This window comes from Pseudoliparis swirei, chromosome 13 (assembly GCF_029220125.1).
Source record: "Pseudoliparis swirei isolate HS2019 ecotype Mariana Trench chromosome 13, NWPU_hadal_v1, whole genome shotgun sequence".
Taxonomy (NCBI): domain Eukaryota; kingdom Metazoa; phylum Chordata; class Actinopteri; order Perciformes; family Liparidae; genus Pseudoliparis; species Pseudoliparis swirei.
Genome location: NC_079400.1, coordinates 15,876,445 through 15,894,842, shown reverse-complemented (window position 1 = coordinate 15,894,842; position 18,398 = coordinate 15,876,445). Strand labels below are relative to the sequence as shown.

Genomic DNA, 18,398 nt, shown 5'->3' with positions numbered 1-18,398 from the left:
TACTGCATGGACTCATCATGAGCAGGCAGTGTGAGCAGAGGGTGTGATGTCTGAATCTCCGTATGTAGACTGACTTCCCAAAAATAAATGTGAACAATCAAATGACCACATGAGCTTTAAAATGACTAGAAGGGGGTTTCTGTCATTTGAAAAGAACAACCTCCATGAATTTAATTATTCTCACCATCAGAGTCATACATATGAACAAGTAGACATAATTACATATATAATCATTTCAATGTTAAGATCTAAAAAGATTATTTTGATAGTTTTCATAACATTTTTTAATAATATATATATATACACACACACAAACATACATATCTCATATTGTTCCAACTTTCCCCCATTAAATTTCTTTACCACAACATAAAAAAAACTTCATTTAAAACATAATTACTCAGCCTTATGGTCAGGACACACAATTAAATACTTTAATCTTTATCTTTTTTTGACCTCTGAGATCAACTAGTGTGAGTTTCCATAAAAATTAGATTTGTTTCTTTGGCATTTGTGCTGCAGTAAAGCGTGTGGTACAGCTGCATTTGCAGTAAACAAACAATTATGCAATATGGCACAAAGTAATATTTATATGAAATAACTCAAAGACTCGCAAGAACAACCACAAAGATGAAAATGAGAAGCACTTGGCTACAAAGATATAAAACATTCACAAAGTTTCAAATAACAACTTAGTGATATTATTTTACATAAATTTATTGCTCTAAATAATAAATAAGTTAGGAAACTATTATCTGCCAAGAAGCAAGGCTTTAGATGGGAGTCTTTAAAGCGGGTTTGTCCTTCATCCTCCAGCTTAAGGTTGCCCCTTAAAGAGAGGGAACAGAGCTGCAGTCCATGAAAACCCTCGACTCAACAACCTGCCTGATAGTGTGATGCTTTAAATGAGGAGATCTGCACCTGGAACTGAACCCGTGCTTTACATTCTACAGACAAAATGTTGGCTATTAATCTCATTTGGGGAGTAACTCCTCCATTGCAACCTCCAGGTTTCCCAGGTACCACAAGATCCAAAACACCAGTCTGAGGAAGATACCGAGGGCTCCCGAGAAAACGAGCAAATCCCAGAAGCTGAGGGGAGCAAAGACCCCGATGAAGAAGAGGACGAGGCCAACTGCATCCAGGAGAAGGGAGATGAAGAAAAGCAGCAGGCAGCGGCCCACACAGCTGGAATAATCCATGATAGAAGAGGCTGACTGCTTACAGTATATAAATGCTTCTTCCCTTTTCTGTTTTACTCGTGAGTCTGAGATGAGGAGGAAGAGTTTAAAGGCTCAGGTCACATGCCTTTCTCTAGCTACATCTACCATTGTTCTCATGACCCCGTCTGATAGGTTTCCTTCAACTATCGTTGGATGTGGCCTCATTTCATCAACATGTTACATTACAGCCTTCTATCAAGCCCAGGTGGCTTTGGAAAACATACAAATATTGGCCTTGATGCTTTGGAATATAGAGAGAGAACTCCGGATGCAGATTGTACATTTAAAAAAGTTGCGATATAAGAAAAACAGCTTCAGTGGATAAAAGGTAATAACAATTTAAAAAAATGTAGAACTCAGATAAGGAAGAGAAGAAAAGCGCTCTCTTGTGCAACGTGCATGGGCATCACTGTGCTGTAATCTGGCACCAAGCAGTCTCTCACCTGTAACCAGAAACACCCTTGAACAACAACTACATCAGATTTAATGTAAACTTTATTCCCAAGAAAAAATATTTACATACGTCACAAAATGAGCTCAAAATAGAAATTAGCCATGTACATGTTAAAGACCGTATGTTTCTTTGTGCACAGCCCTTCTGCTGAATGTGGATGCATGAGGCTTTTCCCTGATTAGGAAATTGTCTTCTTATTAAAAAAAGATAAAAAGTGACTATAGTCCATAAACTGAGTGTTTTCAATTGTTTGAAGTCTTTGGAAAATAGCTCTGGGACAGCCGCACATCACCTGGAAGAAGGAGATAAAGGGTTTCTGTGTATTTGGACAGGTTGCAATCAGCAAATTACATGAAAGAAAATCAACGGGATTCAAAGTGGAGGGGGGTGAGCAGCGTGCTCCACTCCCCGAGCAGGGAGGACTCCTCTACTTGTGTCTGGAGTGTTACTGACGGGTCCTCCGTGGTGGGCCGAGGCCAGACTACAGTGACTCACCATTACCTCAAGGTTCAAGGCTAGTTGGTCAGCATGATCCTTTTTAGTATCTCTGCAACACTAGAGATAAGACGTCCTTGACATGACGTTGTCACGGTAACCCGTTCAGTCTGTTGATACCGGTAGTTCATTTTTTGAGCGTTTCCTCCAGATTTGACACATTGCACCTGTACAGGCACTGGTGATCGGTTCACCACCACTTCCCGTCTTCTGTGTCCATAGATACTAAATTAACTGACATGGGAGAAGTACAAATCTGGTCATATGACTCTGAACGAGGCAAACAAGTCTTTATGTTCATTTGACTGACATATTCCCGCTTCAGGTTTGAGCTGCAGACTGCTGTTAAACATTAATACAATCCCTCTCTGCATCACCACCAGCTTACAGCCTCATATTGACATTACACAATAACATGAATGCATGTGCAGAAGGTAATCAATCTCTCTCCCAGACAAATGAGATTGATTAACATGTCCCTTTGTGACTCATAATGTAGAGAGGCAGGTGGCTTCTACAACAGCAATGTTATTTTTAGGTGGAGGCCTGTGCTCATTGGAGGAATGTCCAGAGATAAAACCCTCACCATCATGTGCTCTCTGTCAGAGTTGAAGCCAGGATTTTAGAATCAGATCCAGTGTCCTCAGTTCAGCCCCACCATTACTGTGCGTCTTCGACCAGCCCAGATGTGTCCCAACACCAAGCATGACAGAATGAGGTATACTCAAAACATCTGTGTACATACAAAGTGTGTGTTGTTGTTGATGTGCACTATTCGCCCCCCATGCACAATGAGTGGAGTGAGACAGCTGCACAAAGACATAATAAGGAAAAAATATTAAAGTAAAGACAAGTCATTTAGCCTTGACTTTTGCACTAAGTGCAGCTTTGTCCCACATTAATTTCCAGTAAGGAACCAGCCTCATTGTTCACGGTGCAGTGTTTGTTCTTGGCCACGTCATTTCACTCAACCCATAACCATAATCACTAACCAGTTTAGATGATATGGGAATCGGGCGTGGGCCCATTAACATTGTGCCTTTCGATCCAAAGGGTGTGTGGCTGGCCACCCAGTTACAAGCAAACTGATGGCTATAATAATGCAGAATTATGAGGGGGAGCAGAAAGGGTCAGGCTCATTAATTAAAAGCTGCCACAGGCCTTTGAACATCTTTTCACAGCAGCCAGGGAGAGGAACACAATATTAGAGATATATTCTTGAGCACAGTGAGCAGGTTGTTGAGGCTGCCCTTTCCTCAGGACTGGCTCCATACAATAATAATGTGAGACATGTCAGAACTCTGTCATGCCAATCTAACAGAAGGGGGAGTGTGTGAGTGTGTGTGTGTGTGTGTGTGGGGGGGGGGGAGAACAAATACGCACCATCTTCTGTCAGAGAAGCCTCTCTGGTCGGCCGTCCGCCGCCTGCAGAGCCACGTCGGAGCTCTTCAACACCCCCAGCTCCACGTTTCTGTCAGCTGGAGACCCGCATTCAGTCCATCCATCAAACCCTCTGTTGTGCGCAGACATGGCTCCACTGCTGCTGCCGACTTCCCACGTAATCCGACACGGGGCAACAGAACGCACGGTGCTGGTCAACTCCTTCCCGCTGCCCATGCTCTTCTTTTTCTTCCCGGCTTCCAGAGGCTTGATGCCGCCTTTGGAGAGCCTCTCGGACAGCTTCCTGGCCCACTGCGTAAAGATGATGTCCAAGGAGCCGGTCCGGTCCTCCGCGTACAGCTGCACGTTCCCCGTGTACCACAGAACCCACCACATCAAGCTGAGGGAAATAACCAGCGTGCCCGTGTAGATGAGGAAATCCCCATAGAAGCGGCCGTCCACGTTCAGTTTGCCGAAAATCCCGACCAGCAACACAACCAGACCGGCTGCGTCAAAGACAACGGCGAGGAAGAAGAACGGCGCGCAGTTCCCCACACAGCTGTGGGCCATTACGGTGGAGAGACGGCAACTGGTCCTTCAGGGCGCACATGTCCACAACTCACACCTGTGCGGCGTTCACCTGTGAACAGACCCCGCCCTCCAACACGTCACGGTATCCAGTGGGCACGCAGGTGATCTCGTATTAGCATGCTGCCTTCAATCACACAACGTTTATTTCACCAACCCCCCTCTACAGACTCGTTCTCGCGGGAGCGGTAGCATCTATGGGGATTTCCTCATCTACACCGGCACGCTGGTTATTTCCCTCAGCTTGAGGTGGGTTCGGGGCCCACTCGGCTTGGATACATCCCACACAACAAGCACAAAGCCAAAACCAGGAGCTCAGAGGTCCGGAATCGTCTTTTCCCTGCATGGCAGCGGGACGATCGCGAGTCGCGGGGTCACGAGATCACGGGAAGTTTCATCTCGTCAGGTTTCAGGTGAGAGTTGTTTCGACAGCCCCCTCCCTCAGTAGCCTAACCGGAAACTAACTGAAACTGCAGAAAGTTCCAGTTCTGGTTGGTGTACGCCCATGTCCAATAACAGATGGACCATACACCTGAAGACTAACATGCAGAAGTGCCCCACAATCAGCGCCGCCGCTCCCATAACGCGCACTACGCGCTGTGCGTAGGGCACCAAGTCCTGAGGGGGCACCACAAAATAGGCAACTAAAAAAATCCTCATAGTTATAATAATTATAATGCCGATATTATGGCAGTCTTGAAATATTAGGCACCTTTTAGGCATGTATATCACATAACAGGCAGAACAAGAGATCTGTTTAATCGCTCAGCACCCCCCCCCCCCTCCCCCCCGTCGACGCCGCTCGCCGTGGATCCCTTTCCTATCTCAGGGGGGGCATCATGAAGGAGTTATGCTTAGGGCACCAACATGGCTCGCAGCAGCACTGCCCACAATGTTCCCAGTGGTACCAGTGACACACCCAGTGGTACCAGTGACGGTACCAGTGACATCCCCAGTGGTACCAGTGGTACCAGTGGCACCGCCACTAGTACCTTTGTCATCCCCAGTGCAGACTTTCTTTCTTGAAAAAAGAGAAGAGCTCAACAAAATCTGGCAACAATCAGTCAGTTTAATTGACAGCTGATTTATAAGACCCTGCCCCTTTTCAGATGGTTTTCAGGTAAATGGATAACCATGACATTTTCTCCAGACATTCATGGTCCCCAGGAGATGCATTTTATGGTTTTGAATTAAATGTCTCAACAATTATTGGATGGATGCATTTGATTAAATTATATTCAATTTATTTTATATAGCCCAGAATTCCAAACTCCCCTCAGAGGGCTTTACAATCAGTACACATAGACATCCCTGATCTTTGACCTCACAGGAAAAACTCCACAAAAAATCTTAAATGGGGAAAAAGTGAAGACACTTTCAGCAGAGCGACAGGATGGACTGAAGCTATCGAGGCCATGTGACCAGAATGACGGATGTGCAGCTCTGATGAATGAGTTCCAGCTGTGGCCGTGAGCAGCAGCAGCCACAGGAAGGGTGATGACAAGCTGCTGAATATTCATAGTACTAGGATTGTTGGCCGCTTCCACGGAGGCTTGCTTTAACTTTTAGATACTGTAACAGGTTAACGGCGCTCAGAATTATGAATAATGAGGTCTAGGCCTGGACCACAATCCTGATAACCACACTCAGACAGAAGAAGGAAGAGAGGAGAGGCATCAGCTGGGCCATGGCAGGAGGCCAGCCCATGAGGCAGGAGGAATTGTGAAGGAGGCGGGGCCAATGAGGCAGGAGGCAGGGTGAAGGAGGCGGGGCCAATGAGGCAGGAGGCTGGTCCATGAGGCAGGAGGCAGGGTCAATGAGGTAGGAGGCATCGCTAAGGAAGCAGGGCCAATGAAGCAGGAGGCATTGCGAAGGAGGCGGGGCCAATGAGGCAGGAGGCACGGTGAAGGAGGCGGGGCCAATGAGGCAGGAGGCCGGACCATGAGGTAGGAAACGGCCCTAACTATAAGCTCTATCAAATACAGATAATCATGTTCTCCTCAGGATGAATTATATTAACTTTGATGGTCCCTTCAACAGTTTGGAGACTTTCCCTGTCGCTCTCCAAAATAAAAATAAATTCAGAAACACATTCGGTTCAGATGTTTCAGACTGTCTGTCTGTACTGATGAGCCCGACTACAAGCTCACAGACAGTGTTCAGTCACAGACAGCTCACAGACTTGAGTCACATGACTTCTGATGGCATCATGATGGCATTAGTTCCACTGACTGAGAATGTTGATGTGTTGGAAATACAACATTAAAGCCCCATAATGGAGTTTTTCCCTTTTAGCGCCCCCTTCAGTTTTGGAGGTATTTAACGTTTACTTCAGTGTCGTAAATACCCAGTTACGATAGATGCAGCCTCGCATACACTTGTATTGATGACCAGACGAAGTTAGAAACCAAGAAATTATGTCAACCGATAAGGTAAGAATATTCAAAGATTTTACATAAATATGATTGCATAGTTTTATTCATTGTGATATCGGAGATGAATGCTAACATAACCAAAAGAATGACAACATTTAGTTTAGATGAAATACCGATCGCGTTTTCAGCCTATATACGTTGTTTTCTAAATGTTTGAATGTGGAGTACGTGTGATCGAATACAATATTGTTGACAACACCAAAAAGCTACATATTCATAATTTACATTGGAACGTGTAATTCATTACAGGAGACTTCGCTTGCTTCGCCCTTGTACTGTAGCTGCGAGCGTGGAGTGGCACTATATGACATTGCGTAATCACTGCCAGAAAGCAGGTCGAAGTACATCCGCCCCGGATCGGGCGGCCCCAGAATCCTACATAGCGGAGTTATTTCCCCACAGACCCCCGATGGCAATGGCGGAGGCGCAAATCGCCATATTAAAAGTCATTGTAGCGGCACAATTTTTTTCAAACTGTTATTTTGTTGCATAATGTTACTTTAATGTTGGTAGTTCATCCAGCTGCTCATTGCAAATTTGTTTTTTCTTGTTTGTATTGTATGTGGTTTACAAATTATTTATATGTTGCACTCAAATTAAGTCATTTAGTATGTTCTTGGTCACATCCATTTGAAAGCTGGACCTAAGTGTTTGACTTAATTCAAATACAATCAGGCCAAATAAAAAGCCTCACGTTGTAAGTCCAGTCTGGACAGTCTGTTTTTCTTAACAGGAGATCTTGCCTGTCACCAAGGCAGAGGTCAGGGCTCTTGAGCTTAAACAAGTTGTCGACCACTGCTTTAGTTTATGATAAATTACCTGCAAAACGAATGACATTTCCCTCAACCGTAGCTGTATTTTGGGGTTTGTGCTAATTAGCTAATTTTAGCATTGGCTGGTCAAATCTAAATACACTGAATCTAGAAATACTGAGGCTTTAAAAACTCAATGTCACCAAAATTCCCCAAAGACAGCATGAGGTGAGTGTTCTTAGTGATAGCTACAGCTCAGTGTGTAGCGAGAAGAGTTCCACTAGAATGGGTCAGCCATTAAAAGTCAACTGGCCCTTCACCTGTTGGATGGTAAACTGTCTCAGCAGTTGTCCTTTCCTTGCTACAAAACATGACTTAAGACGCATCGTGGAGCACAAGTGGCAAAAAGTTCAATAGTAAGGAAATCAAACACAACGGTTACAATCATCATTTGAGCAATCATAGGTTAGGGCACTCATAAGCTAGATAGCTTCAGCCTTGACCCTTTCAGTCAGCCACTTTCTACTTTTGTAGAAAGTGTACTTTTGTAGAAAGTGTACTGATGGTTGTATATTTTGCTGATCGAAATAAACTCAACTCAATCATGATGTATGTGTCAAGTTTGAATGTTTTGAAGTGAAATCAGAAGGTTTAACAGCGTTAACATATTTCTTGTAGATAAGATCAATGGTTCGCAGTGAACTGACCTGCAGTTTCAAACAATGCAATAACAATAAAAGTCAGCCTTACTTCACGAGGAGAGGGTAAAGTGCACAACACACAGTTTGATTAACACATCAAACTCACTGAAAGTGAAACATACACAACAACTATTCAATTTGAGAATCTTCCCTGTGCTCGGTCTAAGAGGCTGTGTAAGCATTGTTAGCTATTGAAATTCATCTGAAGTTTTCTGAGGGAAAAGACTTGTCAAGAAATGCAAATTCACTAACAAAGACCACGGCAACAGCAATATGAGTTTGCAGTTGGTTTATTGCGATATAAATGAATTGAGGGACGATTATCGGCCGGAAATAGAAAGGTAGAGGGGGGCGTGAAGAGAGGGTCGGAGGGGTGTGGCCGGTGGTTGGAGGGAACGGCGGAGATGGAGACTTGTGGGTGGGGGCTGTCTCTTCTGAATCCCCCGTTGTTCCTGTAGTCCTGTAGGAGATAAATGGGAAGACGCGAACGGGGTTGGGATGGAGGGATGTCGGAGCTGAGTCGAAGAGGGAGTGAACTGGTTCGACGTTCTTCAATACTTAGGCCTCGGATGATTGTGTGGAGCCCTCAGTAACAATGGACACAATATCAAAAACTGGACATTGACCCCCCAATATTTTCATGTATTTCTTATTTTTATTGATTGTTAATTGTTTCATTTATTCTCCTGGCATGTGTGTATCTGCAATTGTGTGAAGGGTTAATGCTCGTTTGGATGAGCAAAGCTCATACAGGCACTTAGGTCAGCTCTGGGGTCCTTCAGGAAGAAAGCGAGGGAAAACGTTTCGCTAGGAATTAGCTAGTTATAGACCAACAGCCTGCGGTGGAGTTGTTTCTATTCAGTTTATTTTTCAATTCAGTTTATTTGTATAGCCCATTTTCACAAATTTGTCTCAGAGTGCTTTCTGTGCATTCAGTTGGTATAAACAGTTATCAAACCCATACACGCCGGGATGCCATATGTGTCCAAGTGTGCAACAATTGGCTGAGTATGAAAAAATTCCCTTGTGGTCTGAAATTTAACACAAATCATGGGCAATAGAAATGTCCCCTTTCTTTTACCTCCTATATGGTTTGTATTGAATCAAGTTGATCACCGGACTTAATCCATGACAACCCAGGGTTAAGATCAGGAACCGGGAGCAGAGTTGTAGTCTTACACCCTTCTCTGCTCTTCCATTGGAGCAATTACCCACTCACAACTCTAGAGGAGAGACTGTGTCTGTCCCACGGCCACTTCAATTAACTAACAAGTAAGCAGAAGAGGAGTCGTACAAAATAACTGTTGTGTCTTTATGCTCTATGTATAAAGTCATTGTTATAGTTGTATACTATTCGTGGGTTATCTAAATCACTGTTAGATACAAATGCACGGAGACGAGGATGCAGCACAAGTTAGATCTTTTACTCGCCGGTTAATCAGAATCAGAATCAGAATCAGAAACAGTTTTATTGCCAGGAATGTTTACACAAACGAGGATTTTTTTTTGGCGGAAGGTGCAACATTTGGACATGACAAACAAACAACAATCAACACGACAGAAAGACAACAAATAATGTGAAAGTGTTTGGGTGTGTGCTTCAAGTGGTGTGTTTTAGTTAAAGTGTATGTTACACGTGGCGTGTGTTTAAGTGTTTAATTAAAGTGCATGTAAATAAAGTGGCATGTGTGTGGAGGAGGCCTCAAGTTAAAGTGCATGTTAAAGTGACGTGTGTGGAGGAGGCCTCCAGGAGGGAAGAAGAAGAAGGAGGAGAGAGGAGGTGGAAGAAGAGGTGGTAGTCCTGGGGGTGACAGTCAGTCAGTCCCGGGCTCCATTGATGAGCCCGACTGCCGACGGGAAAAAACTTTTGGTGTGGCGGGAGTTCTTTGTCATGATGGACCGCAGCCTCCTCCCCGAGGGGAGGGACTCGAACAAGGAGTGTCCAGGGTGGGAGGGGTCAGCGACAATCTTTCTGGCCCGCTTCAGTGACCTGGAAGTGAACAGGACCTGGAGGGAAGGCAGATTGCAGCCGATAACCCTCTCGGCCGAGCGGATGATGCTCTGCAGCCTGCACTTGTCTTTGGCCGTGGCTGCAGGGTGCCAGACGGTGATGGAGGAGCAGATGATGGACTCAACGATGGCCGTGTAGAATTGTACCATCATTTTCCCTGGCAGGTTGAATTTCCTCAGCTGCCTCAGGAAGAACATCCTCTGCTGGGCCTTCTTGGTGATGGAGCTGACGTTCAGCTCCCACTTGAGGTCCTGGGTGATGATGGAGCCCAGGAAGCGGAAGGACTCCACAGCGTCGACGGGGGAGTCACACAGGATGAGAGGGGCGGGTGGGGCTGCATTCCTCCTGAAATCCACAACCATCTCCACTGTCTTTAGAGCGTTGAGCTCCAGGTTGTTCTGGCTGCACCAGGTCACCAGGTGGTCAGTCTCCCACCTGTAGGCGGTCTCGTCCCCACCAGAGATGAGCCCAATGAGGGTGGTGTCATCCGCGAACTTTAGGATCACACACAACTGCCAGGCATGAACGAACTATCACCGAACTCTGTAGTGGTGACAGTCAAATACAATCGAGCACCGAGTGCTCGATCCAATATACCACAATAACCTTATACAAGTTAACACCACTATTTCAGCAGTGCAACATAATAGGATAATTAAATGTGGACTCCTAAAGATTAGATGTCATCTAAAGCTGTATTAGTAAATTATTTAATACCAGACATGAAAAATATGTCAATATGTATGAATCAACTCCTCCAAGTCATATTAGTGATATGTTTCCTGCATATGACATTGACATTGAGCATTTAAAGGTCTTCCCACAGAATCCTCTTCTGTCAGAGCACAACCTCATAACTTTTGAGTTTATACTACCGGAGTGTACACCATTAGTCAAAAGTTTCTACACCAGATGTCTAACTGACAGTGCTGTAGCTAAATTTAAAGAAGCGATTCCTTCTGCATTTGATTCAATACCACGTCTGAATATAACAGAGGACTCCTGGTCTAACTTTAGTCCAGGTCTCAATATAATAGACGACTCCTGGTCTAACTTATGTCCGTCCCAGATGGATCATCTTGTCCATCTTGTCCATAATGACACTGGACTCGATAGCCCCTCTGAAGAAGAAGAGGGTGAGGCAGAGGAGGTCTGCTCCCTGAACCCTCAGACCTCAAACTAAAGAAACATCACAGAGCTTATAAGCATATGGCGTTCCACCCATTTAGAAGAATCGCTCTTAGTTTGGCGAGATAGTCTTAAAACATAGAAGAAGTCCCTCCGTGATGCCAGAGCAGCCTACTACTCATCAGGACTAGAAGAAGAACCACACCAGGTTTCTCTTCAGCACTATAGCTGACAGAGAGTCACAGCTCTGTGGAGCGGTGTATTCCTATAGACCTCAGTGGTAATGACTTTATGAACTTCTTTCATGAAAACATTCTAACTATTAGAGGCAAGATTAATAATCTCTTGCCCTCAACAGAGCCGATGTGTCCTCAAATAGAGAAGTCTTAGAAACAGCTGTTTCTACCTGTCTTTTAGACCTCATCCGACGAGGCTGCTTAAAGAAGCTTTACCTTTAATGAGCACCTCTCTACTAGATATTATCAATGTGCACCTTCAGTCCTGGAGGCAGACACAGTCACCTCTTGGAGAGTAGACTGAAGACTTTCCTCTTGATAGTCTTATAGTTAGAGCTGAATCAGGTTTGACCCTCCTCCTCTCTACCTGCTTGTGTTTCATGGCTCGTGGAGGTCTGGATCGTGGTCCATGCCTACTCATTATTAATAATGTCTGTCTTATTTATTGAATGTTTATATAACTGTAATGCTGTTCATCTGGTCACATGACATCTATTCTTCTGTCAATCCTGGAGAGGGATCCTCTGTTGCTCTCCGGGAGGTTTTTCCCTTATCCGTGTGCAGATTGTAAAGCTCACTGAGGGGAGTTTGTAATTTGAGATTCTGGGCTATACAAAACAAACTGAATTGAATTGAATGTGTGATAATTTTACAATTCCGAACTAAATGGCACTTCCTTTTCCTAATCAGTGACCCCCACACTTCTTTGAAACTGCAATCTAAGGTGAATGATGTCATGACTTATCTGTCATTAACTAAAAGACAAACAGATTACATTGACTTCCTTCAGTGAAGTCCTTCATGGTCCGAAGTGATGTCTGTCATATGCGAGGCATCGGCTGCACACAAGGACCAGGACATGGGAACGTCATGCTCGAGGATGATGTTTCACCCTTACAGCTGCAGAAAGAGACTACAGTCAAATTACAGTTGTAAAACAAATCCAAAGCTCACCTGCTAAATAGGCCTTTGGTGTGTCGTTACAGGGATTTATTCTATCAACAGGATCCATGCACATTCCGTTGACAGCTAGAGGGCGCCAGTCATCTTTACAACACATCACATCCTGTGTGGATCACTGCATTGAAAATATGCTGCATTGCTCAACCAGCAGTAGCAAAGTAAAGGTCTAGAAAAGCAACTTCTTAAACTCTTCATCTGCTCACACACAGACAGGTGTATGCATGCTGCTTATGCATATTACTCACACAAATGTATGGACATACACTACCGTTTTTTAAATGTCTGTTTTTTTTTCAATGAAGATAACATTAAATTAATCAGAAATACACTAATCAATAAATACAAATCATTATTTCTAACCTTGTCAATGTCTTGAGTATTTCCTATTCATTTTGCAATTCATGAAATTGTCTTTTTTTATTTTATTTTATTTTCTAAGCAGATCATTCATGGTCACATAATCCCTCTAAATACACCTCAACACACACATGTAGCGTACAAATGTGTTACGGACACACACACACACACACTCATTCACACAGACACACACCTCTCAAAGTTTAGCTACCAAACAATTGTCTATTAAAGCAGGAAGTCAGGTGCAGCGTGCAGGTTTAAGGAGTAACTCGGCATTAATACACTGCAATGCTGCTAACTGAGGTTTAATATTAGCAGCTTCTTTTCTGATGACCTCTTCTAGACAGCTGCAGTTATTAGTCTGCATATTGATGAATATAATAATTTGATATTATTTGCCTTCACTACTGTGAGAAGTGCAGAGATACTTCTTAGTGAGTAAGCATGTGCACGTTGGACATTCTTGTCTTATTGTAATTATTGTCTGTGTTTTGTGTGGACGCAGATGAGGAAACATTCCACATCTGCAAGATGTGGAATGTTTATCAGATCAATAAACATAAATACTTTTGATAGGAGGAACAGCACATAAAACACTTTGTTATAAGATGAACCCAGGGTAATAAAGTTATGAAATGATGCATGAGAGACATTTGCAGCACAACCTTGTCTTCCTCCACTTGTCCTACAGACGCTCAGTGGAGAGAGCTCTGGACATGTTGCCTGACAGCTCAGAGAGAGAAGCTGCTGCTGCTGCTGCTGCAGGCCGTTACCCGGTTAGCGTTTCACACGCAACATTTTCAATCAATCAATATGCTGATGGGGCTGGTTGATTACGCTACTGTTTCATTACTGCTCCCTCTTTCTGCTCGAGGACATTTGGCGGGTGCTCGACACTCGTGCTCATATTTTCTGTTTTTTATAACCACACATCATAATATGAGCCCTGCTTTTTGTCACATAAACGGTTCCACAGGAAATACAGTACATTTGCTTCTTCTTTTGTAATAACAATTTATATTAAACTTTTTACATGTTACATAATAAAAAATACACAACTCATAACCTGTTTGTCATATAGTTATACAGGCAACATGCACACATGCTCAAACACATCCGCATAAATACATGTACTGTATATGACTTCATCCCATGTGCACATATATGGTTGCACACACATAGCTATGTGCATAACCATGATTTGTGTGTATGCAATTGCATGTTGTTCCACGCCTATGAGCTTTGAAAGACAGTGGAAGACGAGCTGCAGAGCCTGGTCACCTCGGCAGTGCAGGATAACTGATAAGGAAACGCTCGCTTCACAAATCAAGAACCCTGGAGACCGCATGGTGTTGTAGAATCAATCAGAGCAGACATGTGTATCTGTGCAGCAAGAGGCACAGTGAAACCATCTTCTCTTCCCTTTCAACAACTTCTGGAAGTAAAGGAGATGGAACTGTAATTGAGGACATAGATCAATAATAATATCTAGGGGGTTGCTCTCATTACAGACACCACCAAGAGATCTTTGAAAGTTGTAGCTCAATGATAATGAATCTGGAGAGAAAGAGAGTAAAAGGAGAAGGAGAAATGGAGCAATGAGATCTGAAAATGTAACAAATGAGACCCATTTCCTCTCCCTGTCTGTCTCATAAGAGCCTCATATAAAACCTCAGGATGTGGCAGGTGGTTTGGCCGCCTCACATTTCAAAATGCCAGATCTCTGTGCTTAGAAATGGGAATCTTTCCAGGGAGCCGAGTGGCTTCCCGGGCCCTGATTTCCCAGAGGATTGGCAGTCTGGACACACATAGGCATCTGTGAGCGTTTAAACAGTCGTCGTCCCCCCCCCCCCCCCCCACGCACACACACCCATCAGTCTATCAAACGGCACTCAGCTTCCTATTACAGCCTCTTCTATCCTCTTTCTCTTCTCCATCAAGCACGTTTGGTTTCTGTTTCTATCAGCTGTTGGCGAGTCGCTTCTAAAGAACAGCCGGATTAACAGTCATTCCATTAAATGTTTACACTGAGCCACAAGTGAAGGATGTTGAGTCGATGGAGCCCAGGTTTCAAATCAGGGAAGGACTCTTCCCTCCACCTGGGTTAACATTGGAGGGCTGCATTGAAACTGATGGAATGTATTTCTACCTCTAGCTGTTGTCCTGAGAGATCTGCCTTCAGGGACAGCAGGGTTTCTTTATAGTTGCAGGACTTGGGGTCTCTTGTATCCGCTCCAATTTAACCAAGCAGAAAAGTGACTGGAAAAGCGGTGATGCCAACAAAGTCTCTCCCCCTCAACTTTCATGCAGTGGCCATTGTCTTCACCCGGTCACATAAATCAGACGGTGTGTGAGAGTGGAGGAGGATTAATAGAAGAAGAAGCAGGGAGGGCGGGAGGAAGATTGAGTAGAGAAGAGAAACCGGTCTTGGCCAAACTGTCCTCTTCAAGGTCGTCAAGGTGATTGTGTTGGTGCGAGGAGCATGGGACTCTGCAGGGTGTGTTGTTCCCAAACATTATTCCTTACAGCTCTTTGAACATAAGAAATATTTCAACCCAATCTCATGGTGAAACACAGTGACTTAGAATTTTATTTCCGAGGCCATCTAAAATGAACATATATTAACATATGTATGAGAGAATGGGTGGTTAGGAGTTGATTAAATTCATCGAAATTACAAAAAAACTTTTTTTTTTCCCCTACCTTTGTTATATCTCTACTGACATCTAGATACGTTTTGGTTGTATTTGCTTAGATTGTAAGACCTACTCTGTTTGAGATGGCTGCTTTAGGGTCCATATACAGGGAACACACTGTCCACTGTCGTAGAAACTCATTCTTCATTAGAAAGTATTTCCAATCCAAGATGTTGACAGCAGAGGTTTTAGTGAGGACTGCTTCTTGAAGGATATTCTTGCTGTGGCATTTTTTGCCCACTTAAATGTATTTAAATGATATGATGTGATTCATTGTGAAAAAACATGTAATAATTATTCAATGCTGGTGTTAATATTGACATCCCTTTCCAAGTTTATAAAAATGAGCATTTCAGTCATGAAAATGGCTCAAAACACCACCTGCTGTTCTAAATCAGCACTAATCTTCAAGGACAATTCTGAGATAACTAAACTACATCATGAAATAAAATAAAGTTATCGCCCTGTATTCAGAGCTTCCACTGCAGCCTGGAGGTGAGCAGACGGAGATGCTGGGTTTGGTGTTTCTACGATTAGTCTTGGAAGTTTGTGCCCTCTCCTCCCTGAGAACTATTCTCCCAGTGGCAGGAAGGGAGGCAGCGGGACCAGGGGTGTACTTCTTGTCTTGTTTTTGGTCTGATGAACTGGTAATCCATCCTCTTCAGTGCCCCAAGACACTGCTAATGCAGTGTGCTGTCGTCATGTTAGAAGCTGCGATGAGGCTTCTGGAGGTGAAGCAACATGTTTGTTGTCATTTTTCAATGTTGTGAGGTCAGCAAATACAATTGTTGAAAGAAGCAGAAAAGAAAGATAGCAAGAAGGAAAAAAGAAAAACAAAGCAAGGAAAAAAAGAAAAAAAGATAGCAGGAGAGAAAATAAAATAAAGGTAGGTAACGTGTGATTGTGCGAGTGTTTTCCTTTACAGGAGGATCAATAAAAGAAAAGATGGATATAGAAATTGTAAACCTGCAATTGTTTATATATATATATATATATATAAATATATACCTTATATATATATCTTCCCTCCACTGGAAGGCATCAGGGGAGAGCTGCCTGAACAGGATAGGAGAAGGAGCGTTGGAACCTCAAGAGAGGAGCCGCAACAGACCGGAGGTAACTGGACCCTCTCACCTCTCTCCTCTGTTCTGCCCATACAGGAGATCGGAACCGTCTCACAGCAAGTGTGAGAACGAAGACCAAAGACCCCGACCGGGAAGAATCCTTTGTTACTATTATATGCCCATTCCCCCCTTTTCCGATATGTTTTATTAAAAGACACTTTATTTTGCTCTGGGTCTCCGCATTTTATTCAGAATCTCACCTCCAATTTCCCCGGGTTGCCACATTATATATATATATATATATATATATATATATATATATATACACATCTGTATCTATGCTTGTGGTAAACTGCATGGTGGCAATTTATAGAATTCATCAACCTTATTAAGACATTCAAAACTAATTTTTAATTACATTTCTGACATGACATGTTTTTGCAAATGCCAAAGATTTAGCAAATCTTGAAGAGGGAGAGGAAGATGAGGAAGTGGGCTCAGGAGGCCACCTGCAGGCCCTACAGGAGGTGAACGCAGGCAGGCAGCCATGCAGTTTGGGGTCCTGAAGTCCAGCCTGAGTGACTGAGTCCCTGGTCAGAGGACACTCCTCACCCCAGAGTTGGTCTGGGCGGCACAGAGGGAGGGGGTCATTCTCTTGTGCCTTTGGATGTGACTCTCAATCCTTACATCACCCATCCCCTGGTAACATCAGGCCGGATTTCAGTTGACCTGCTACACCCCCTCTGGTGCCTCCCACGGTCCCCGGCTGCCTGCTGAGGGACACCGCCACCTTCCCCCATCTCCTGGTCAGCACACACCTATTTTACATTTGGATTCACACATAAATCTGAATGTATTAACTATTGTGACGCATATACATTATTATGAGTATGTATTTTAGTGTTTTTATAATAAAATATGATTATTATTTTACAGCCTTCAGCATCGGCAGCGGGAGGTGGCCTCCTTTCCCTCCCACTTTAAATGCTTTATGTAACCTGAAAAAAAAAAATTATAACATGATGGTGACATTAGTCATGATGAAGACTAAACAAAACATGGTTATGCTTTTTCTGTTATTCATAAAGCCTCCAAACCTGCAGAGATGAGGCCGTCATCATCCAGCTCCCCGTCTGCTGGACTAATCCACCGTAGTGTACTTAATGGTAACTTTCTTTGAATGCCAACCCATGAAAATCTGATAATTTTCTTTAAGTAAATATATTTGTTTATTATTCTGTGACTAGGTCACACTCCTGAAGACATGGAGACAGTTTGGGTGTGTTGCCGGTGCAGAACCCGACCCGCCCGAGAGCTGGGAGCGGTGTGGTGGGTCCAGTGTGGCCTGGGACGAGCAGCTGGATGAGGAGGACGACTTTTTTAAATGTTATTTGTGTCCAGATTAATGTTTTAATTATTTTGTGTTTCTTTTGTATTTAAATAAATGGTTATCATCTTTTCAAGTCATTTGTCTTTTGCCATAACAATGTAGCTTTTCATTCATGATTGCTTGTGTTTTATGTAATATAACTCTTACTCTGCATTGTGTGTTAGTATAGTAACAGTTTAGATTGTAATTTTTATTTACAACATGTGTGTATATAATAGTTAAATTTCATGCATGAGCTGTTGTTCTTCAAGTGATTGACGTGAGAAGTTTTTTAGAAAACATCCAGCAGGTGGTGCTATACACTCAAATGGAAACTAAAGAGCTTTTATTGCATTGTTTGGAGTTGTTGAAGCTGATATCTTATTGTGAGGACCAGATGTACGGTCCCGGATATATTGACAGCATTTGGGTGACCCTGCAACAAGTTAATGTCCCCGAAAAAACCCAGAAGCGCGGCTCCGCTAGCCTGAGTCAATGTGTCCTTGGGCAAGGCACTTCACCCCACAGTAGCTGTGCCTACAATGT

The 18,398-nt window shown here is 43.5% G+C and overlaps 1 protein-coding gene and 1 long non-coding RNA gene across 3 annotated transcripts; one reads left to right on the top strand and one right to left on the bottom strand.

Annotated features, from left to right (window-relative positions):
* Positions 1–1,700: 1,700 nt before the first annotated feature.
* Positions 1,701–4,551, bottom strand: LOC130203168 (transmembrane protein 238-like). 2 transcript variants are annotated; one of them, XM_056429094.1, is made up of 2 exons: positions 3,556–4,551; positions 1,701–2,981 (listed from the first exon to the last, which is right to left on the bottom strand). In XM_056429094.1, the coding sequence occupies exon 1, from the start codon at positions 4,120–4,122 to the stop codon at positions 3,565–3,567; it is 558 nt and encodes a 185-aa protein (XP_056285069.1). In that variant the 5' UTR covers positions 4,123–4,551; the 3' UTR covers positions 1,701–2,981; positions 3,556–3,564. The 2 variants fall into 2 exon arrangements, with proteins under 2 accessions (XP_056285069.1, XP_056285068.1); XM_056429093.1 differs by having other exon boundaries at positions 1,701–1,969.
* A 12,285-nt stretch (positions 4,552–16,836) lies between these two features.
* On the top strand, positions 16,837–17,946 carry LOC130203169 (uncharacterized). Its single transcript, XR_008833450.1, has 2 exons — positions 16,837–17,649; positions 17,731–17,946. It is a non-coding gene; the product is annotated as an uncharacterized LOC130203169 (long non-coding RNA).
* Positions 17,947–18,398: the final 452 nt, after the last annotated feature.

Bases quoted from the DNA above. Each gene is read 5' to 3' on its own strand.
- LOC130203168 (XM_056429094.1), bottom strand. From the start codon at position 4,122: ATGGCCCACAGCTGTGTGGGGAACTGCGCGCCGTTCTTCTTCCTCGCC.